A 22,494-nucleotide genomic window follows, 5' to 3' on the forward strand; every position below is an offset into this window, starting at 1 on the left:
CTTTCAATTTCATGCAATAATTTGAGGAACACTGATGTTAGTTCTTCTGTAAAGATTTGGTAGAACTTAGTTGAGAATCCATCTGGTTCTGGATTTTTCTTTGTTGGAAGGCTTTTTTAATTATTGTTTTAATTTCATAATTTGATATTGATCTGTTTAGGTTTTCTATATCTTCCTGGTTTAATTTGGCAAGTCATATGTGTCTAGAAATTTGTCAATGTCTTCTAGATGTTATCAATTTATTGGCATGTAAATTTTCTAAATAGTTTCTAATGATCCTTTGGATTTCAGAAGTGTCTGTGGTGATATGTTGTATTTCATCTATGATTTGTCAATTTGGCCCTTCTCTTTTTTTCTTTTGGTTAGTTTGGCGAAGAGTTTATCAATTTTGTTTATCTTTTCAAAGAACCAATTGTTTGTTACATTGATTTTGTGTATTGTTTTATTCTCAATATCATTGATTTCAACTCTAATGTTAATTATTTTCTGACTTCTACTGCTTTGAAAATGTTCATTCTTCCATTTTTAAGGCCTTGAGGTGTAGTGTAGCACTAGATTATTTATATGGGATATTTCTGTTTTTTAATATAGGCTGTCAGTGCTATAATCTTTCCTCAAACTGCCTTCATACTCTCCTAGAAATTTTGATATATCCCTACTTTCATTTGTTTCTAACAATTCTTGATTCCTTCTCTCATTTCTTCCATTCCTCATTTAAAAGAGTATTGTTCAATTTCTATGTGTTTATGTGGTTTCTGTAATTTTTTTTTTCCTGTTGATTTCTAGTTTCTTTCCACATGATATGGTAGGTGCATGGGATTTATCAGCTTTTTTTTTTTTTTTTGTATTTGCTGAGACTTACATTGTGACCTAGAATATGGACTATTTTGGAAAAGTTTCCATGAGCTGCTGAGAAAAAAGAGAAATCAGCTGTCTTGGATGAAATATTCTATACATGTATTTTAGGGTCATTTTATTTATAGTATTATTTATTGATTTGATGTTTGGATGACCTGTCAATTGGTGTTTGTGAAACTGGAGTTTGTGATAAAACTCAGTTCTCCACTTCTTCTGGCAGGTAGGGTCTATGTAAACTTCAAGCCTTCTCAGCTAAGAAAGTTTATTTTAGTGTTAGTAAGTAATCACAGAAGGGTATGTCTGCCAGTGTCTCTCTGGGGTTCCCAGCCAGCAAACCCAGATTCTTTTCCACTACTATTGAGTGGAATGTTGCATTTCTTAATGGTGGGCTATGATATCATAGCAGACCCCAGCAGCTCACCGCCAATCTTTTTCCAGGTTCTTGTCTCATGAATTCAAGGAATGAAATCCACAGATGAGGAACAGTGAGTGTAAGAGTAGGATTTATTCAAGTGGTAAGAAAAAAAGAGACAGAGCTTCTGCAGGGTGAGGGGCACCCAATAGGGGTTGCGACTTCATTGTCCTAGTCTAGGAGTTTATCTAGCTCTTGGGTCAATGCTATTGGTCCAGATTTATGCTAATCAGGTTCTAGGAAAGAGCCAATGCTATTTGTCCAAATTTGGAAAGTATCAATGCTATTGTTTAATCTGAATTTTCCTGCATTCTCCATTTGGGTCTGCCCCAACTTCTGTTTTCTCACTACTTATCAGGCTAGGCCTGGGTCACTGCAAGGTGACAGGTAAGTTCACCATGGCTTGCCTCTCCCCTACCTTGCTGCTTCTCAGGCTTGCATGAGGGGCTTCATACAGCCTTGGCCCCTGCTCACTGCCCCATACTCCAGTCCTACCAGGCTACCACTTGGATACTCTAAACAAAGGCTTGAATTCACTAGGGGTGTGTTGAAATACCACAGTATTATTGCATTAGACTCTGAGATTTAACATTAAGAAGTTGGGTTGTGTTTTTTGTTTTGTTTTGTTTTTGTTTTTTAATGTTATTAGAAGCACTGACATTTGGGCATAAATATTTACTGTTGTTATATCTTCTCATTGGATTCTTCCATTTACCAGTATGTAGTGGCCTTCTTTGTTTCTTCTTATTAATTTTTGCTTTAAATCAGCTTTGTCAGATATGAGAATAGCTACTCTTACTTGTTTTTGGATTCCATTTGCATGGAATGTTTTTCCAATCCATTTACTTTTAGCCTGAAAGCATCTTTGCCTATGAAATGATGCTCTTGCAAACAGTTTTTGGGTGGATCTTATTTTTTAATCCATTCTGTGAATCTGTGTCTTTTAATTGGGGAGTTGAAACCATTTACATTCTGTCTTATTATAGATGTTTGTTATTTCCTGCCATTTTGGTCTTGCTTTTCATGTAATTGCTCTTCTAGTGAACTCATATTTGGGAGATTTGGGGTTTATTTTTGAGTTCAGTATATCTTTAAGTATTCTTTGTGTAGCTGGTTTAGTGGTCATGAATTTTTTAGTTTATCTTTACTGTGGAAAGTTTTTATTTCTTTATTAATTCTGAAAGATAACTTTGCTGGATATAACAATCTTGCCTGGAAATTGTTTCTTTTAGAGCTTGGAATTTCTTATGCCAGACCCTCCTTGATTTTAGGGTCTGAGTTGAGAAGTTAGAAGAGAGCTTTATTGGTTTGCTTCTAAATGTGACCTGGTGTTTTTCTCTTGCTACGTATAATATTCTTATTCTTAAGCATTTTGATTATGATGTGTCTTGGAGAAGTTCTTTTTTGATTTTGTCCAGTTGGTGCTCTATATGCATCCTGACAGTTTCTATCTCATTTCTAATGTGAGGAAAGGTTTCTGCTATTATCTCACTGAAGAGGTTCTTAATGCATTTAACCTATATCTCATATTCTCTTCCATCCCCATGACTTTCACATTTGGTCTCTTGATGTTGTTCCAGAGTTCTTGTATATTCTGATCATAGTCTTTTTAAAATTTTTTCCCCATTAGCGCATACTGAATATTCAAGTTCATGTATCCTCTCTTTAAGGCCTAAAGTTCTGTATTCAAGGCTTGAAGTTCTATTTTTTTGTGTGTGTAATCTATTCTGTTGGTGACATTTTCAAATGAATTTTTAATTTGACTCATTGTGTCTTTCATTTCCAGAAGTTCTGATTACTTTCTTTTCAATATTTCTGTTTCTTTATTGAAATAGTCTTTTACCTCCCATATTTGCTCTCTTAATTTATTTCCTAGATTTGTTAAAATTCATTGAACATTTTAATAATCAATTTGTTATAGTCTTTATGAAATTTTGCCCACTCCTGTATCTGTGGGTTCTTTTGTTGGGGGATTGTGTATTTGGGGGGAGATTTGCTTGCCTATTTCCTTATGTTTTCAGAGATTTTGAACTTGTACATCAATTGAAATGGATTTTTTTTTTCTTCATGTATGTGTGAACTTTGGTGTGTAGTTTTTTTTTGTTTTTTTTTTTTTTTTTTTTTTTTTGGTTTTTTTGGTTCTAGAGTCTTCTTTTTTTCTGTATTTTTTATTCTCAATTTAATGGATTTCAGCTATGATCTTAATTATTTCCTTCCTTATGCTGGTTTTAGAATCTGATTGTTCTTCTTTCTCAAGGACCTTTAGATGCATCATTAGGTTGTTTGGGATCTTCTGATTTTCTTACATAGGCACTCATACCTATAAACTTTCCTCTTAGAATTGCCTTCATAGTGTCCCAGAGGTTCTGATAATGCTATATCTCTATTCTCATGTGAGTCTAAGAATGTCTTCTATTACCCTTTATCATTCAAAAGTGTTTATATAGTTTCTGTAGGGTTTTTTGGTATTGGTTTCTAATTTCATTCTATAATGATCTGATAAGTTGCAAGGAAATTTTTTTATTTGATGAGAGTTGCTTTGTGACCTAAACTATGGTCTATTTTGGAAAAGGTTCCATGAGCTGCTGAGAAGAAAAGTATATTCACAGCTGTGGCTGAAATATTCTATAGATGTCTGTTAAGTCCATTTGATTTGTAATATTTTTCAGGTCCAAACAGACAAGCTTTGAACTCTTTACTGCCAGAACACCTCTTTTTTCCCCCCATAGAATTAACTCTCAGATGATGATGATAATAGTCCTTAAGGATTTCACAGTAGCTTTAATTTCAAAATTTATAATTTATATTTTATAATTTAAAATTTATATTCAGTTTTGAAGGAATAAAATAAAAATAAATAAAAATATTTATTTTTCTAAATTTTCTTCTTCTTATTCTAGCGTATAAAGTCAGGCAGAGATGGCAGTGGGGGCTCCCGTGGCAAAAGAGAGGGAAGTGCTGGCAGTGGTAAGTGTTTCCTGTGCCTGAAAGACTGGGTTTAACAGATTTCTGATACATCAGCTTCTAGAAACATCTCAAATTAATCCAAAGTGTTCTTTATATGTATGTCTGTTTGTTTTACACACAGTAAAGCCTCACTTATTCTAATCTGGTAAATAGTCATTCTGGTATGTATGTGAATATTTGTAAATGTTTTATTTTAGTTATTAAACAGCACATTAATTTCTGCTGATTGACTAATGAGTTCAAACTGGACAGATTATCATAGATGGGCATACAAATGAGGTTTTACTGTGTTACATATTTAAAATTTCCATTTGAAGGAAGTACCATGAGAAGTAGGATGATCTTAGAGAATGCAAATAGCTCCAGATCTTTAGTCTGACTTGATATAGATCCAGTGCCAATTGAGGAATTAGGAGACATGGTTCAAGTTTCAGTCTTGATCATGATAGCATATGTATATGTTTTTAGCACAATTGTGTAAGTACTATATACTTTAGATGATTTCTAAAGTTCTTGGCATCTCTAAAATTTCTTGACTCTTTGACTCCTTGTGACATCCTTTCTTAGTAAGTTTTATTAAGTTTTCTATCCCTTTTCCTATCAAAAAAAATATATATACCTTCTTTGTACTTCAGGCAGGTAGGGAAGTTAAACTTAGTAGAAATTTGGTGGTTTTAAAGAAACTAATTCAAAAAATAAATATCAAATTGGGAAGCATAAATATACCTACATTCTCTCCTATCCATACTTAGCACTATCTTGCATATGCAACCCAACTTCATGTAACTACCCAGTTACATTCTGTCATAGTTGTCTGTGATCTAGGAGGAGTAGATGAAAAAAAAAATGTATTAGCTCATCCTTGAATTCATTCACAACATTTACAGGAATCATGCTGTGTACAAGAAACCATACTAACTGTCAACAACCTAGGGTTGAACAAAAAGGTTCCCTGCATGCAAGGAAATTAGAACCTATTTGTAAAGATAAATATACAAGTTTCTAATGCTGCTACCTGTGCTGCCATGGTAAAGAAATGCACATGTGATAGAAACTGCAGTTAGAATGGAAATTTCTTCTTGAATTAGAGCTCTGCTTTTCCAGGTATATTCAGGCACTTACAGCATCAGTGGCATCTAGTTGTAGCCAAACTGCTTGATTCCCCATTGGCCAATCCAGCTTCTCCAACTAAACTTCCTGCCCCTGGCATGTTTGCCCTTGGGCCATAGAACCTGTGACTCAGAGCTAGAAAAATGAGTAAAAACAGCATTGAGCCTGGGTCCCAAGAGCATGAAAGGCAGCCTGCCACATCAAGGAGCAGTATTCCTACCTTCTTCAATCCTGACAGAAGCTGCTCTCTCCTTGATGTCCCCTGTATCCAGATATCTCCTTACTTCTGCCAAAGTTTCTTCCCATAATTTCTGCTTTAATGAAACCATTTGACCATCTTGAGTTAAGGTGAGCTAAGTTTGGGGTCTGAGAGATCTGACCCAGTAGTTCTTAATATATAGAGACAGCTATACAGCTCCACAGCTTCTCATCCAAATTATTTAGGGTCACGCTCGTGGTGGAGTTCAGAATGTTTGGAGTGTAGGAAAATGATACAGCTCATTAGCACTTCATAGTCAAACCCAGTATTTCTTATTAAATATGAATGTTCATATATGAATATTCACACTAAGGAGAAATAAAAACTGTAAATACCTTCAGAACAAGATTTATGTCCAAGAAGTTCAATATTGCCACCTGAAATCCTGACTTTCAGAGCAGCTCTTTGGAATTTGGAGTTTTAGATGAGGGATTGTGGATTTATATCAAAAATGTTATTAGCATCCAAGAAGTCAGCAGACAAAGGCATTGTGCCCCAGTTAAAAAATTTGAAGGCTCACCAAACCAACTTGATGCTGCTTGCTCATAGGAAGCAAGAAATATGTGATGTAAATGTTCTTGAAAAATTGAGTGTCCCTTTAAGGAATAATTGCCATGAGTAACTCTTAGGGAAGTAATAATTATGTATTAAAATTCTAGACCAGCTTCACTATCCCCTGAGGACCCTGCACTTCCCTCTGCAAATTTTAAGTTCAGAATAACCAACCACTTCCTTCCTAACATCAGCAAGCAACCTTACGTTAAGTCCCCAGAGCCTTCCCTGGTAATCTGAAGGCTTATAGAACCTCTCCCCTAAGCCTGAGTCCGAGCCTCCCAGATTGTTCATTCTGAAAACCTGCCTCAGAAATCTCAGTACCTTCTAAGCACAGCCATAGATTGCTTCCCAACCCAGAGGAGGGCAGGCAGAATCCCACTGCAAGAAAAGTCTCACCAGGAATATTCCGACATCTATCGTTGGAAACATCAGATGACCAAAGCGCCTTGAGGCCTCTGAAGTCCAGATCCTCTGACATGAAAAATCATTCAGCCTCCCTGGTGGTCTTTCCCATAACATTCTTTAAATCATATGGTGCCTCAGATCTGGAGGAGAGGACTTCACCTGGGCCTCAGCTCCTCCACAGTTAGGGGTTCAGAGAAGAAGGGACACTAGCCCCAGTATGATACCTCTGTGCAAGAGAATAAAGGCCTTTCTGTTCAAAATTACCTCCTGGGGCTGGGATTGTGGCTCAGTGGTAAAGCACTCACCTAGCACGTGCAAGGTGCTAGATTCGATCCTCAGCACCACATAAAAATAAATAAATAAAATAAAGATATTCTGTCCAACTACAACTTAGAAAAAAAATTAAAAAAAAAAAAAGAAAAGAAAATCGCTTCCTTCCCTGTCCTCTCCATTGCTGTTGTATCAAATTCAACCAATTTTCCTTCCTCCCATCCAGTCTGTTTCAGTGTAACACAAATAGTCCTATTGCACAGTAAGCTTTCTTCTCACATGAGACATTTCCAAGAAGAAACTCTGTGCTCCTGAGGTATTTTCCAAACAGGCTTGATTCTCTTGGCACAAGTTTAAAGCATTGAACCGTCCCTTCCCGGGTGCTTAGTTTTTTTATTTTTATTTTTATTTTTTTCATCCTACTGTTTGCCTTTTTGTTCCTTATTTCCTGACACTTAAAGTATATCTCACCCTAGACCTCCTCACTCATCCTGCAGTTGATTTGAAAACCTCTGTTTGGCATCCCTGGTTCCATCCTGACACTTGTTCAGGATACATGTCTGTCTCCCTTTCTCTTATTCTAAGCACAGGCTACCCCAACATCAGCCCTGGCCTTGAAGTTGGAATAAACCAGGCTATGGCTGCCTCTCTCCCTGCTTCCTCCTTTTGCCTTGGGAATCCCTCCCAGAGCATCCTATAGCCTACTGTGGCTGCACCCTGCCCCCAGGTACTAAGTGGGGAGCACATTTAGGAATCCCCACTCCCAACTTGTAGGGAAAGGGAGCCCCATTTCACCATCTTCTACCTCTAACTTTTGAAACCTAGAGATGTACCTTTATACCTTAACATGGAAATACTTGGTCCTTTGTCTGAGTTAGTCACAGATCAGATTGGGGGAGAGAATTTTTTAATGCGAATCCACTTGAGGCCTGTCTTAAGCTAATTTAATATGTTAAATACAGTAACTCCACCTAGATTTTCAAAGTTTTGCCTAAGGAGAGGACCAATCTAGACTTTAAATCATATATAAGAATTGTTGATTTTTTAAATATAGCTATTTATGAAGTACTTAAGAGCCCTTGAAAATTATGGGGGAATTTTTGTTTCTGTGTATGTAAATCAGACTAATTTCACTGAGGCCTTATTTTTTTTCTATTGATTTGTTTAATGAACCATACCTGCCTACATCCTCAGTGGTTCTCAGATTTAGAATCACCTGGAAGACCTGTTAGACAGAATGCTGGAGCTGAGGAGTGTCATGTTTAACTAGTTCCTCGCAGTGCTGCTTCTGCTGATCCCAGGACCTAAATGGGAAAACCATACTCTAGGAGTAATATAATGCCAAGATTCAGTGGGACTGAGTACATAAAAAGGTGGCTACTGCTTTTACCACCTCAGTCAGATTTCCAGTGTGTGATATCTTTAGTCACCCAGCCTGTGGCTTCACATCTTGACACTATCAATCATTTTAACTACTTGAAGTAAAAATGCATTGCTCTTTCAAAAGCAGAGTTTGGGGGTCATATTTTAGCAACTTAGTGTCAAGCATGAATCCACCCAGAAAAAAAAAGTTAAGTTGAGCCACAATGAAATTCAACATCCAAAATAAGAATTATATTCTACAATTTCAGAGTCTCAATAACCAACAGTGTTTATGTTTTCCATGGATGTACTGAGGTGGAGAATAACCCTGTTCCCACCTGTTTTGACAGCTACTTTTAAAGGCCTGGGAAATCCACTGAACACATCTGCTTCTCATGTGTATATGTCCTCAAGATGCAAGAATGTCTCCTTGTAAAGCATTTTCTATCTTGGCATGATGGTGGCATTTTTGTGACTTATTTCAAGTGCTGTGTTATTAAGGTTTCATTTTATATTGTTTTTTGCTTGTGTGCTTCTTTAATGGTTTGCTTCATTTTTGAGTGTGATTTTTAAGATGTCTTAGATGTGAATTCTTCCTATGAAAATGTATCAGTTTTACACTGAAAATAATGTTATAATAAAAATCAGAATATTATGACTCAGTGAACAGAAATTCACTTTACAGTCAACTTTTTGAGCAACATATCTTTTATAAAGTACATTGTAACCTAGTTTTATTTTAAGAGTATAGTACAAGTGTGAGCAGGTTCTTTGAGTAGAAAACTTTCCCACAGTTTTGCTTTTCTTGATGGTTGCTTCACAAGAGAGTGAAGAAGTCATGTCCCATGTCTACTGGGGATGATGAGACACAGAAATTATTGTCAAGGAACAGTCAGTCTGAGAAGGTGCCTATAAAGCTTATCACAGAGAGACAGGAATTAGCATGCATGTGAAGGAGAGAGTCTTGAGGCTTTGGTGCTGGGTCCTATCATTTCTCCTAATATCAACTTGTCCACCCCTTTATCCGAGAAGTCTAGATCATAGTTTTTTCTGAATATCCTAGTATCTGACTACTTTGCAGCATGTATGTATCAAAAAGGAAGCCTACTTAGAAATAAGTATTAAAAGATAGTTACATCACTGTAGCAAGTTATAGTTAGAGTCACTATAGTTATAGCCAAGAAGAAATTTGTGTGTGCTAATATGTCTTGTTAGTCTGCTCTGCCAGGGTTTCCCCTGCTTTTGGATTTGGTGATTCTCTCAGAGGCTACAGACTTGTTCTGTTAAGGGTCAGATAGTTTAGGCGTGAAGGCCATGGTTCTGTAGAGACAATCCCATTCTGCTCTTGTATCATGGAAGCAGCTATAGACAGTATGTATGTGAACTGGCATAGTAGTAATTTGAATGTCATTTAATTTTCAAGTGTCATGAAATCTTCTTTGCTTTTTCCTTAATTATTTAAAAACGTACAGACCATTCTTAGCTCACTATATGTACAAAAATAGGAGAGGCTCAGATTATAGTTTGGTAAACCCTACTCTAAACCACTCTCCATGAATGGTAGGGAGAGGTTGGACCTAGAAATTATCGTTGTGATCAAAGCACTGGTTCCACCTTCTAATGAGGTGTATAGTTTGAACACTAAGGTTCTGTATCTGTGAAGTTCTCTTACCAGCAATATAACAATGGTGTATGTGGGTTTTGTATCTTCAACAGAACATGTTCTTTCCTCTGACCCCTTAGCCTGTTCCCTGACTTCGAGGTCACTCTGATCAATTCCTTAGTTTGGGTATTCATTCAGTATCCATGGACCACCTTTGTCACTCACCACATCTAAAGGGACTTGGACAACAAAATGAGACTGAAAATGGGACCTACCAAATAAGCGAAGAAAATGGGTTAATACGGGGAAAGCTCTTAAAATAATTCTCAACATAAGCAAACTCTCAGTAAGGGTCAGTGTGGGCACTTTGATTTCTATTTGACAAAAAGAGCACATGAGCAGTGCCGGAAATACTAACACCCATCCTAATGCTAGTGTCCATCTTCTTACAGCTATTGGATGTGTGGCCTTGAGTTTGTTATTCTCAGTGTTTTTCCTGCCACTGCTAGGTCATGTTTATCCATACATGAAAGTACACGTAAACAAATGCACCTCTAGCTTACTGTACTATAATTTTTTTAAACAAAAATAATAGAAATTAACTATAAAAATAAGTGTTAGTCATTTTTCCAAATCAGTAATTTTAAAAACTATCTATTCAATAACCTTGCTAGCCAAAATGTTTGTAAATCATCTCTTGAGTACCAGAGGCAAACTACTAAAGCACAGAAATCCAATCTAAAAATCTTACAAATTTTTTTAAAATTTTAAAAATTTTACAAATCTGTGAACGTGTGTATTTCTATATATACATGCATGCCAGCCCCTTTTAATATTTTTATATATTTATCTGTTATATATAAAATATACACAGCACACACATTTTATATATGCGTGTGTGTGCATGCACATATACCCAAACACACACATTTTATCAGTTCTTCCTTCTTTTTTCCCTTCCCACCTTTCTGCCTTTCCATCAACAAATAAGCATTTATAAAGTTTCTAACCCCAGTAAGTGTTCAGTAAATTAGTATCCTTTAGCTTCACCCATATCTTATATGCCAATTATCAAATTAAGCACTTAATATGCAAAATATAGACAGGCGTGGTGTTGCACACTTGTAATCCCAGCTACTTAGGAGGCTGCAGCAAGAGGATCACAATTTTACGGCCAGCTTCAGCAACTTTGTGAGACCCTGTCTCAAAGAAATTTAAAAAGGGCTGACATTATAACTTACTGGTAGCCCCCGGGAACAATCTCTAGTACTACAAAAAGGAAAAATAAAATTAAAATGTAATAAAAATATAATAAATTAGTTTCCTCCTTTTCTTACATCTTCACTGAATCCCTCAGTCTCCCTCTCCTCACCTGATGTTGCCATCAGGGTCAGCTTTTCCAATTTTGATATATCCCTGTTAGCTCTTCTGTTGTTAATAATATAATTTGGATAGTAGAAGAGTGAAGGGTAAAGTCAAACTGAGAATCAGTTTGTAAAATATAAGAATGAACTGAAATTCTTGTTTTAAGACTAGGTCCAAGCAATGGTCCTTGTAAAATTATATGAGAATATCATCATCAGAGCTGATGGGACTGTCAATTTCTAAGATGGGGGGAAGGGTATATCCGTGTACTGCCCCTTAATTTGAGAAGGGGCCAGAAGCAAAGGAAGATCATCTTCCTTATAACAAGAGGATAAGTCATTTTGCAAATAAGACTGCAGAGTACCTAGAAGTAAATTAGACAATAGATTCATGCTGAAGATCTCAAAGTTGCTTTTATTTGCTTTCAGTATTTCTAGATAGAAACAAAATTTCTTTATACTTTTGGAATGACAGTATATCTTCCTTACTGATTTTTTTTTAGTTGTTAATAGACTTTTATTTTACTTATTGACATGTGTTGTTGAGAATCGAACCCAGTGCTTCATACATGCTAGGCAAGCACTCTGCCACTGAGCCACAACCCCAGTCCTTCCTTACCAAAAAAATTTTTTTGAAATATCTAATGAATACTGAAATCAGAATTTATCAAGAGAGAATTCTTTAAGAATTGATTTGAAAGTGTAAAAACAATTATGTTTGTAATTGAACATTCAGAGGAACAGGTAGAATTTTTTAGAAAGTTTTATTTTAAAAAGTACTTTCAAAAAATAAGAAACTGAGGCTGGGGTTGTGGCTCAGTGGTAGAGTGCTCGCCTAGCATGCACGGGGCACTGGGTTCGATCCTCAGCACTACATAAATGTAAAATAAAGATATTGTGTCCACCTAAAATTTAAGAATAAATATTTTTAAAAAAATAAGAAACTGATAGGAGATAGTGGATAGACTGCCTACCTCAAGGGTTGGGGGAAATGTTAGACATGTATTGAAGGACTAAGAAGACAAGTGGATTTTTCAAGATATTATTGCTGACCCTAAAAAAATCCATGCTCAGTCTATAGTCAGAGGCAACAATCAGACTCCAATGATTTAAGAAATGAATAGGTTGCAGGGAGGTAGAAATGTGCAGTCTCACTGAAAATTAAAGAAATGCAAACTAACCTATAAAATTAGCAATTTTTTTAAATAACTCAAGATAGCAAGGATAAGATGAAAATACACGTTCTTTATAAACATAAACTGAATTCTGCCATTGGGGGTGATATACTCTGCTGGGGATGTTTGTTAATATTCATCAAGGCCTTTAAAGTGTCCATATCCTTTGATAGGAACTTGTTTTAAAGAAATAATCATGTGATCCCAGCTGCTCGGGAGGCTGAGACAGGAGGATCACAAGTTAGAGGTCAGAAAGACCTTGTCTGAAAATAAAAAATAAGAGGGACCAGGGGTATGGCTCATTGGAAAGCACCCCTGGGTTCAATCCCTAATACTATAAAAAATAAAGTAAGTAAATCAGATTCAGATTAAGAGTTGCATACATACATATCAATCACATTATTTATGGTAGAAAATGCTGGGAATGTACTAAATATATAACTGGAAATAATTCCAAATGCACTTATGTTCTCTACAGTTGCATTATCCATTGGCAGTCACTACAGGTCCCCTTGTCCTTTCCTGGGGTGAGATCTGACATCAGGCTTCCTTGGCCCATCTTTAAGGGAGATTATGATGCCATTAGGAGCTCCATAGACTTGGATCACTTAACACAACTTCCAGAGATGATGTAACTTCTGAGAAACAATCTTACTTGCAACTAAAATGTAATGAATTGTAGTAATTGCACAATATGATTTACTTTTTACTTTTCTCTAAACAAAAATGTTTACTGAAAAGTGTACAGAAATCAATAAAATAAGAAAAATGTAAGAAATGCATATAATTTTATTGTTATCTTTAAAATGTGTTGTAGGTGTGACACCATGGAAATTATAGTAAATGTTTAAGGTAAAAGTCACCCACAGATTATAAAGTCTTCAAAGAGAGTGCCTCTGCCAAGTGTAGAACAGATAAGTTACTGAGCAAGAACAAATCTGATTTTAGAAAAAAAGAAAACTCTGCTTTAGGGCTTGAGGATTTAGCTCAATAGCATACTTCTGGCCTAGCACACACAAGGTCCTGAGTTCAGTCCTTGGCCCTGAAAAAAAAAAAAAAAATCTCTACTTTAATCTAACAGTGTAGAAAACTAACAGAAATTAAGTGCATTACATTTTATCTTCTCTGCACAGTTTTTTGTCTTAAATTTACCTATTACTCTAAATAATTTTCATGCCATTTACCACATTCTTTCTAAATAAGACTATATTCCCTTGAAAACTGAATTTATGTTGAAGAGAATATGTAGTAGAAGTTTATGTAGTTAAACCCCTTAGCCTTACTTAATTTGCTGTGTGAATAGACCCTATGTTGTAAAACTCATGTTCTCACCAAAATATATATATTTAAAAATTGTAACACTAGCCAGACATGTTGGCACATACCTGTAATCCCAGTGACTCAGGAGACTGAGACACGAGGATAGCAAGTTTGAGAACAGCCTCAGCCACTTAACAAGACCCTAACTCAAGATAAAACATGAAAAGGACAGGGCTTGTAGCTCAGTGATAGAGCACCACTGGGTTCAATCCCTATTCCAGAAGAGAAAAAAACAACTGTAACACTAAAATATTGTAAATAGTTTGCCTTCTTAGTATGAGTTACCTTGTAAAAACATTGACTAAGGTAGGATGTAGGCTGCCACCAAGTAGAAATTTTGGGAGATTTATCCCAAGCCTCAAGATAGCAGATTTGCCTATAAAACAAAGGGATCCAGGCTATTCTGGAGATAGGAGAACACTGGGCTGTGTAAAGAGATTGTGAGTTCCCTTTGGATGTTTAATTTTCATTACTAAGACAGTCACATTTCATAGGGTTAACCACTGCTGAGCTTGAAACAGCATGTAGGAAAATAAATATGAGAAATGTCCATGTGCTACACTTTACACACATCAGGGCACCCTGATGGTGTGTTAGGATTCACTTGTTAATTTTGGAGACATTCACTTCCCAGATCCTCAATAGGCATCTCCTTCCTGTAGTGGATGTGTTCAAGGGCAGTTAACTAGGAGAAGAAAAGATAACAGTGTCTTCTTAATCTTGTTAGGGAGGGGGGAGAAGGGAGAAGAAAAAAAAAAAACATTAAAAAAAATAAATAAACCTTAGAGCAATGAGGGCTATATTCAGAAGGCAAAGGGATGGAAAAGTGGATGACAACATCTCTAAGTTATTTCCTGCTGAGAGAGGCCCAAGTTGTGGAGAAGTGACCCAAAGTCCTTGTTTTCTCTCAGGTGGGGTATAAACAATTAAGGGTATTCAGCATCACAGCAGTACAAAGGTCCATGGTGGCAGCTGGAAAGTGACTGGACAAGGTATAAATAGGGCAAGGTTTATGCTAGGACAACAATAAACAAGACAGCAAAGCATTACTTTTTTGTTAAATAATTAATATGAAAACAATTAGTATTTTAACCAGTCTCTGAAATGCAGGACAAGCTTGTATCTCTAGAGTCCTTTGTGGTATTTAAATATTAGGCACTCTCATAAGCACCTTTACTTTACAGCCTCCAGCTTTACTTAACTTTTGGTAGGACTAACACAAGTATACATCTTGAGTTACGTTTTTAAAAAACCATTGATAGAAAAACCTAGATTTTGATGTTGGTTTTGCCACTAAATCTGAACTACATCCCAGAACTTTTTTAATTTGAGACAGGATCTTGCTAAATTGTGAGGCTGGCCTGGAAAGATCCTCCTGCCTCAGCCTCCCAAATCACTGGAATTACAGGTACACACCACAATGCTTGGCAAGGCCTTTGCTACTTTTTATTAATTTTCATATATAGTGTAAGGTAAGGCTCTAGCCTCATTCTTTTGCATTTGGATATACAGTTTTCCCAGCATTGGCTGCTAATGAGACTATTCTTTTTCCACTGTGTACCCTTTTGACATCCTTTTCAAAAATCATTTGACCATATACAAGAGTATTTATTTCTATTCTGTTCCCTTGGTCTGTATATTTGTGTTTATGCCAGTACCATACTATTTTAATTGCTATAGCATTGTAGCTTTTTTTCCTTTTTCTCAAAGATGATTTTGACTATGTGTCTTTTGAGAGTCCATGTGAATTTCAGGATGGGTTTTTTTCTCTTTCTGGACAAGGTATCATTGCAATGGTGATTGGGATTGCATTCAATCGCCAGATTTCTTTGGGTGGTATGAATATTTTAACAATATAAAATCTTCCAATCCATGACACTAGCTGCCTTACCATTTGTCACCTTTAATTTCTTTTAAGTAATAGATTGTGGTATATGTGTCTTTCACTTCTTTGCTTTCTTCCTAATATTTTATTATTTTGATGCTATTATAAATGGAATTCTTTTTATTTCATTTTCAAATTATTCATTATTTGTTAGTGTATAGGTATACAAATGATTTTTGTGGGTTAATTTTGTATATCCAACTTTGCAAAACTTATTAGTTCTAACAGTTTTTTTAATTTAATTGTAATTTTATTTATTTATTTATTTGGTTTTTGGTTTTGGTACTGGGGATTTAGTCCAGGGGCACTTTATCACTAAGCTACATTCCCAGCCCTTCTTATTTTTTTATTTTGAGTCAGGATCTCAGTAAGTTGCTTGGAGTCTTGCTAAATTGCTGAGGTTATCCTAAAACTTGCAATCCTTCTGCCTCACCTCCTGAGTCACTGGGATTACAGGTTTACAGGATTACAGCCCAGCTAGTTCTAACACTTCTTTATGACATCTTTAAAATTATCTGCATATAATTGAATCTTAGTTTTATTGTTTTTGTTGTGTTTTGTTTTATCCATTCACCCATTTATATCTTTAGATTGGAGGATTTAACTAATTTTCATTTAAAATAATTGGTGCTAGTGAAGAACTGATCATGCCATTGTGTTAATTGTTTTTATGTGACTTATAGCTATTTTACACAAATTTTACTCTATTTCTGCTTTCTTTTGTGCTTTATTGAGTTTTTGTAGTGACAAGGTTTGATTCCTTTCTTTTTTCTTCTTCTTCTTTTTGTTGTTGTTGCAGTACTTGGGAATTAAACTGAGGCCTTCACATTTAAGCACAAAGCTAAATCCCCAGCCCACCCACTCAACCTTTTTCTTCATTTTTCTTTTGAGACAGGATCTCACTAAGTGCCCACGATGGCCTTGAACCTGTGTTTCTCCTACCTCAGCTTCCTGGGTTTGTGCCATTATGCCTGGTATTCTCATTTTCTTTTGTGCTACCATCCATCTGTATGCATTTTTTTCTGTAGTATTTACAGATGTTGTATAGAATATAACAATATTTTTAACTGATACCAATTTAATTTTAATTGCATATAAATCTCTACTCCTTTATATCCCCCCATTTTGTTATTGATACCACAGGTTATATATATTTTGTTTTTTATCTATAACATAGTTTCATAGTATTTTTATACTTTTATCTTTTAAATTCTGTACATGAATTAAAAATCATTTCTGCACCATTATGACAGTATTGCATCATTCTGTATTTGTCTTTATAGGTACCTTTATCACAGAGCTTTATATTTTCATAGGCTTTTATGTTGCTATCTAGTATCCTTTCACATCAACTTTAAGGACTTTCTTTAATAATTTTTGTTAGGCATATCTAGTGGGGATAAACTCCCTCAGCCTTTGTTTATCCAAAAGGTGTTAAGATCTTTAATAGTGGTTTTGTTTTTGTTTTTTTGTGGTGCTAGGGATTGAACCCAGGGCCTTGTACATGTGAGGCAAGCACTCTACAGAGTGAGCTATATCCCCAACCCCCCTTTCAATGCTTTGAAAATATCATCCACTAACTGCTGGCCTGTAATGTTTCTTTTGAGAAATCTACTGGTAGTTTTACAGAAGTTTCCTTACAGGTGACAAATCACTTTTCTTTGCTACTTTTAAGATTCACTTTGTCTTTGACTTTTGACCATTTGATTATATGTGTCTTACTGTGAGCTTTTTTGGACTTAAATTATAGTTATGGTTCTTTTATTTATTTGTTTGTTTGTTTTGTATTAGGGATTGAACTCAGGGGCGCTCGACCACTGAGCCACATCCCCAGCCCTATTTTGTATTTTATTTAGAGACAGGGTCTTATTGAGTTGCTTAGCTTAGTGCCTCACCATTGCTGAGGCTGGCTTTGAAATTGCCATCCTCCTGTCTCAGCTTCCTGAGCCACTGGGATTACAGGCATGTGCCACCGCACCCAGCCAGTTCTTTTATTTTTATTTTATTTAATTATTTTTTTTATTTTTTAGTTTTAGGTAGACAGAGTATCTTTATTTCATTTTTTGTGGTGCTGAGAATCGAACTCAGTGCCTCACACATGCTAGATGAGCGCGCTACCACTTGAGTCACATCCCCAGCCCTCTCTTTATTTTTACATTATAAAAATATATAAATATATGTGTGTGATATTTTGTATAATTTTAGTTTTATGTTTTTCCACTCTTTGCTTTTTCATATGTAATTATATGCAAATAATATATTTAATTTTGCTTGTTTATTTCATACAGGTGTTCTTTTCTTCATAGATAAGTTCCAGATTCCTTTTTACTCTAATTTCTAGAATGCTAAGATTTTCATCCTACAAAATAAATAAAAGACCCATTTGAAGTTTTAGTGTTAACCAATTGAAAGTTCAAATGAACTGATTGCCAAATTTTTATTTTCTGAACATACTTATTATATTATTTTCCTCCAGGAAGTAGTAATTGTTATTTATTGCTATAGTGAAATGAATATAATTTACAAAATGTTATCACTTTATTATTTAAGCATAAAACCCACCAGCTTGATCACAACTGCACCCATCTGTAATCCCATTGACTTGGGAGACTGAGGCAGGGGAATTGCAAATTTGAGACCAACCTGGGCAACTTAGCCAGTCCCTCAGCAATTTAGCAAGACCCTATCACAAAATAAAAACAAAAAGCACTGAACATATAGCTCAGTGGTAATGTGCCCCTGGGTTCAATCCCCAGTACCAAAAACAAAATCATCCAGGCTTACAAATACTCCTGATTCTTTTATACCATGCATGGCATTATTACTCCATGAGAGTTTATTTAAAATAATAAAAAGACAGCATTCACAATATACCACCACTAGTGTTTATAATGAAAACTTTTTAGAATTGTATTAATGGGCTAGATGTGGTAGCACACACCTGCAGACCCAGTACTTGGGAGGCTGAGGCAGGAAAATCACTTTGTCCACACAACACAGTGAGACCCCATATCAAAAGAAAAAAAAAGTATTTGATTTGATTTTTTTCACTTGGACAAGTGAAGTTTTTCAAAGGCGGTCAGGTTTTATTTTATTCTTCCACAGGATTTAAGTTCTTCAAGTTGTGAATCATAAGTTAGAATTTCAGAAGGGTTTTGGTTTTGGGTGCCTGAGGGCAATTTCAGGGTTTTTGGGTTTTGTTTTTGTTTTTTTAAATATTTTTTTAGATGTTGATGTACCTTTATTTTATTCATTTATTTATATGCAGTGCTGAGAATTGAACGCAGTGCCTCACACATGCTAGGCAAGTGCTCAACCACTGAGCCACAACCCCAGCCCCAATTTCAAGGTTTTAAAGCTAACTTTTATATGAAAAATTAAATATATAAATACACACACACACACACACTGCCTAGACCAATGGTGGGAAGTTTTGTTGTATTTTGGTTTTGTTTTGTTTCATAGTATAGGGACTGAATTCAGAAGTGCTCTACCACTGAGATATACCACAATCCCTTTTTATTTATTATTTGGAACAGGATCTTGCTGAATTGCTGAGGCTGCCTTCAGACTTGTGATCCTCCTGCCTCCTCCCAGTTGGCTATGATTACAGGCTTACACTATCATACCTAGGCAGAGCAATGGTTTTCAAGCTTTGACCTAAGCTTTCTTAGGTAATTTAAAAGAGATCCATATACACTTCAGAATGGGAAAAAAAATTGACTTTATTCTAACAAAATATTAAAGAACAAATAATTAAAAACATACCAAAGTTTGTATAAACACCTTCAATGCATTAAAAGATTTTGTTGGGATGGGGATGTGGCTCAAGCGGTAGCACACTTCCCTGGCATGCGTGGGGCACTGGGTTCGATCCTCAACACCACATAAAAATAAAGATATTGTGTCCACCTGAAACTAAAAAATAAATATTAAAAAAAAAGATTTTGTTTTCCAGTAACATCAATAGTAAGGGAAATATAATATTTTGATTAAGAACTCAGAGGAGTTATGATTGGGGGTCCATCGGCCACTTTATTTATTTATTTATTTGGTTTTTTTTGCTTGCTTGTTTATTTATTTATCTTGGTGCCATGGATTGAACCCAGGGATGCTTAACCACTGGGGCACATCCCCAGCACTTTTTTGTATTTTTATTTAGAGACAGGGTCTCACTGAGTTGCTTAGCACCTCACCATTGTTGAGACTGCCTTTGAACTTGTGATCCTCCTGCCTCAGCATCCAAGCTGGATGTACCACTACGCCCAGCCCATTGGCCAATCTTTTATGAGAGATTTTAGGTGTGAGGATATGGCTTAGTGTACAACATTTGCCTAGTACGTATAAAGCCCTAGGTTTTATCCCCAGTGACACAAACATACAAAAGTGGGGATTTTTAAAGACCCATCTTGTTTTTATTTATTCCCAGAGACAATATTAATAAACTAAAATATGAAGTATACTTTTTAAGTAATAGTGAATAGACTGCTCTCATTAAAGGTGAAGCTTTCAGGTGAGGAATATCCTTGGGGCTCTGGACTCAATAGCCAGCACTACTGGGCATGGCTGGCAAACCTCAGCAGTTTAGCAAGACCCTATCTCTAAAAAAAAAAAAAAAAAAAGAAAAAGAAAAAGATTGGATGGTAGCTCACTGGTAAAGCATCCATGGGTTCAATCCCCAGGACCTCCTCCCCCGCAAAAAAGTAAATCTTACAAAATAGAAAAAGATGACTTCATTGGGCTGAAGATGGAACTCAGTGGTAGAACATGTGCTTTGCACGCAGAAAATCCTCAGCACTGCAAAACAAATAAAAGGTCTGTAGAAAAATTTTCAGGAGAAGAAATTAAAAACTGGCACTGAAGGAGTGGTTCTTTTATAAAACATAATAGAAATTAAAGGTTAAAAATTACTACTAATATTTCCTACTAGTGTTAGTATTCAAACCTCTCTGAAATCTTCAGTGATATAGATTATGTCCTATAGTAGGGCAGCTATAATTCCTTTCAAATTTTTCCTTGTATTTAAGCCAAAATCTATCCCACTATACAGGGAATACCTAATCATCATGTACATGAACCTTCTGTAAATGTTTGAAGAAAGTGATTGTGTGGTCTAGGTTCTCTGCCACCTGAGCTCAACTGATCAACCTATAATGATATTTTTCATATGCTGTAGTTTTAGGGCCTCTCACTAGCCTTGATTTAAGGTTGATGATAAAGCTCGTACTCATCTTGTACCTTTTTATTTGTTATTTATTCAGATGCTATTTCTATAGAAAGTTATACCAGTCAGGGTAATCTCTCAATTTCTCATACAACTCCTGTAAAATTGAAACCTATATAACTAAGCACACTTTGAAAGAATATATATAAAGACTACTGTTAAGCGATGTTTTATATATTATAGATTTCCCACAAGAAATTCTTTTAAACAAGAATTATATTTCTGAGAAGTTGGCTTCCAGATGAAAAAAATCTGTTTCTTGGCAAATAAATATTCTTTAAGATACGTAAGTAGTGTTGTTTTCTCAGCCTATTAAACAAATGCATTTTTATTTTTGTGTTTTCAGATAGTGGCCAGAACAGTAGTGCCAGTAGTAAAGGTGAACGACTCAGTGCCAAACTCAGAGCTTTACCTGGGACAAATGAACCTTATGAAAGTAGCAGTAACAAAGAAATAGGCAAGTGCTGGTACTCCCCATTCAGTTCCCACAGGATAGCAGGTCTTAAGAAGACTGGTGAGATGGCAAATGTATAATTGGGGATTACTACAAATTTTTACATATAGACAAAACTTAAAATGACTTGGGAGAGCATTTCTGTTCACTCTGAGTTGTTCAGTTTTAATTAAGACTAAATGGGTTCGTGTTTCTTTTGTTTTTCTATATTACTCTAATGGTACAATCTGTTTTGAAACCTAGATGCTTCCTATGTGGATCCACTTGGCCCTCAAATAGAAAGACCAAAAACTGCAGCCAAAAAAAGAATCGATGAAGATGATTTTGCTGATGAAGAATTAGGAGATGATTTGCTTCCAGAATAATATACCCTTTAATATGTTATTTATTAAAGGAAATTGCCTTAAAAGATAATACTCATGTTAAACTTGGATTAAATAGCCAAACCTTAATATTGTACACTGTGAAAACTTTATGTATATTTGTCCTATATGAGTATGAACTTAAGAATAAAAACATGTAAAACTAATACTTTAGGTCATTGACTCTCTTTCCTTTCATTAACATTGATCACAGTAAGAATATTTTATGATCTCTGGGCATGGTGGCACATGCCCATAATCCCAGCGACTTGGGAGGCTGAGGCAAGGGGATCACGAGTTCAAAGGAAGCCTCAGCAACGGTGAGACACCAAGCAGTGAGTCCCTGTCCCTAAATAAAATACAAAACAGGGCTGGGGATGTGGCTCAGTGGTTCAGTGCCCCTGAGTTCAATCCCCAATACCAAAAAAATTGTATCTATACACACATATATAAGTGCATGTGCGTATTCACAATAATACACTCTTTTTTTTTTTTTTAAGAAAGAGGGAGAGACGCAGAGAGAGGGAGAGGGAGAGAGGCAGAGAGAGAGAGAGAGAATTTTAATATTTATTTTTTAGTTTTTTTGGCGGACACAACATCTTTGTTTGTATGTGGTGCTGAGGATCGAACCCAGGCCGCACGCATGCCAGGCGAGCACACTACCACTTGAGCCACATCCCCAGCCCTATAATACACTCTTAATACTGTAGTGCATGCTAATATCTTGTGTAATTTCATTAAAACAAATTAAAATGCTAGTAGAGAAATCACTACATTTATTTCATGGTTTACAGCAGTGCTAGAACACATGAATGATCTTTATTCAAACTAAATTGCTTGGAATTTAGAAATTACAAGTCTTTGGAAGTTATAAGGATCCTAACAATATTAAAACAATTATGTTTTAAA

The 22,494-nt window shown here is 35.7% G+C and overlaps 1 protein-coding gene across 6 annotated transcripts in view; it reads left to right on the forward strand.

Annotated features, from left to right (window-relative positions):
• Positions 1 to 21,734, forward strand: part of Ift88 (intraflagellar transport 88) — a 123,031-nt gene extending 101,297 nt beyond the window's left edge. For 3 of the 6 annotated variants that reach the window (XM_076871948.1, XM_076871949.1, XM_076871953.1), the window contains 3 exons: positions 4,171 to 4,237; positions 21,116 to 21,226; positions 21,467 to 21,734. In XM_076871948.1, the coding sequence (XP_076728063.1) occupies positions 4,171 to 4,237; positions 21,116 to 21,226; positions 21,467 to 21,588 (300 nt within the window). In that variant the 3' untranslated portion in view covers positions 21,589 to 21,734. Of the gene's footprint in view, positions 1 to 4,170; positions 4,238 to 21,115; positions 21,231 to 21,466 lie in introns of all 6 variants that reach the window. The other 3 variants (XM_076871954.1, XM_076871950.1, XM_076871952.1) reach the window with 3 other exon arrangements.
• Positions 21,735 to 22,494: the final 760 nt, after the last annotated feature.

The sequence above is a fragment of the Callospermophilus lateralis genome, chromosome 12 (assembly GCF_048772815.1).
Source record: "Callospermophilus lateralis isolate mCalLat2 chromosome 12, mCalLat2.hap1, whole genome shotgun sequence".
Classification (NCBI taxonomy): domain Eukaryota; kingdom Metazoa; phylum Chordata; class Mammalia; order Rodentia; family Sciuridae; genus Callospermophilus; species Callospermophilus lateralis.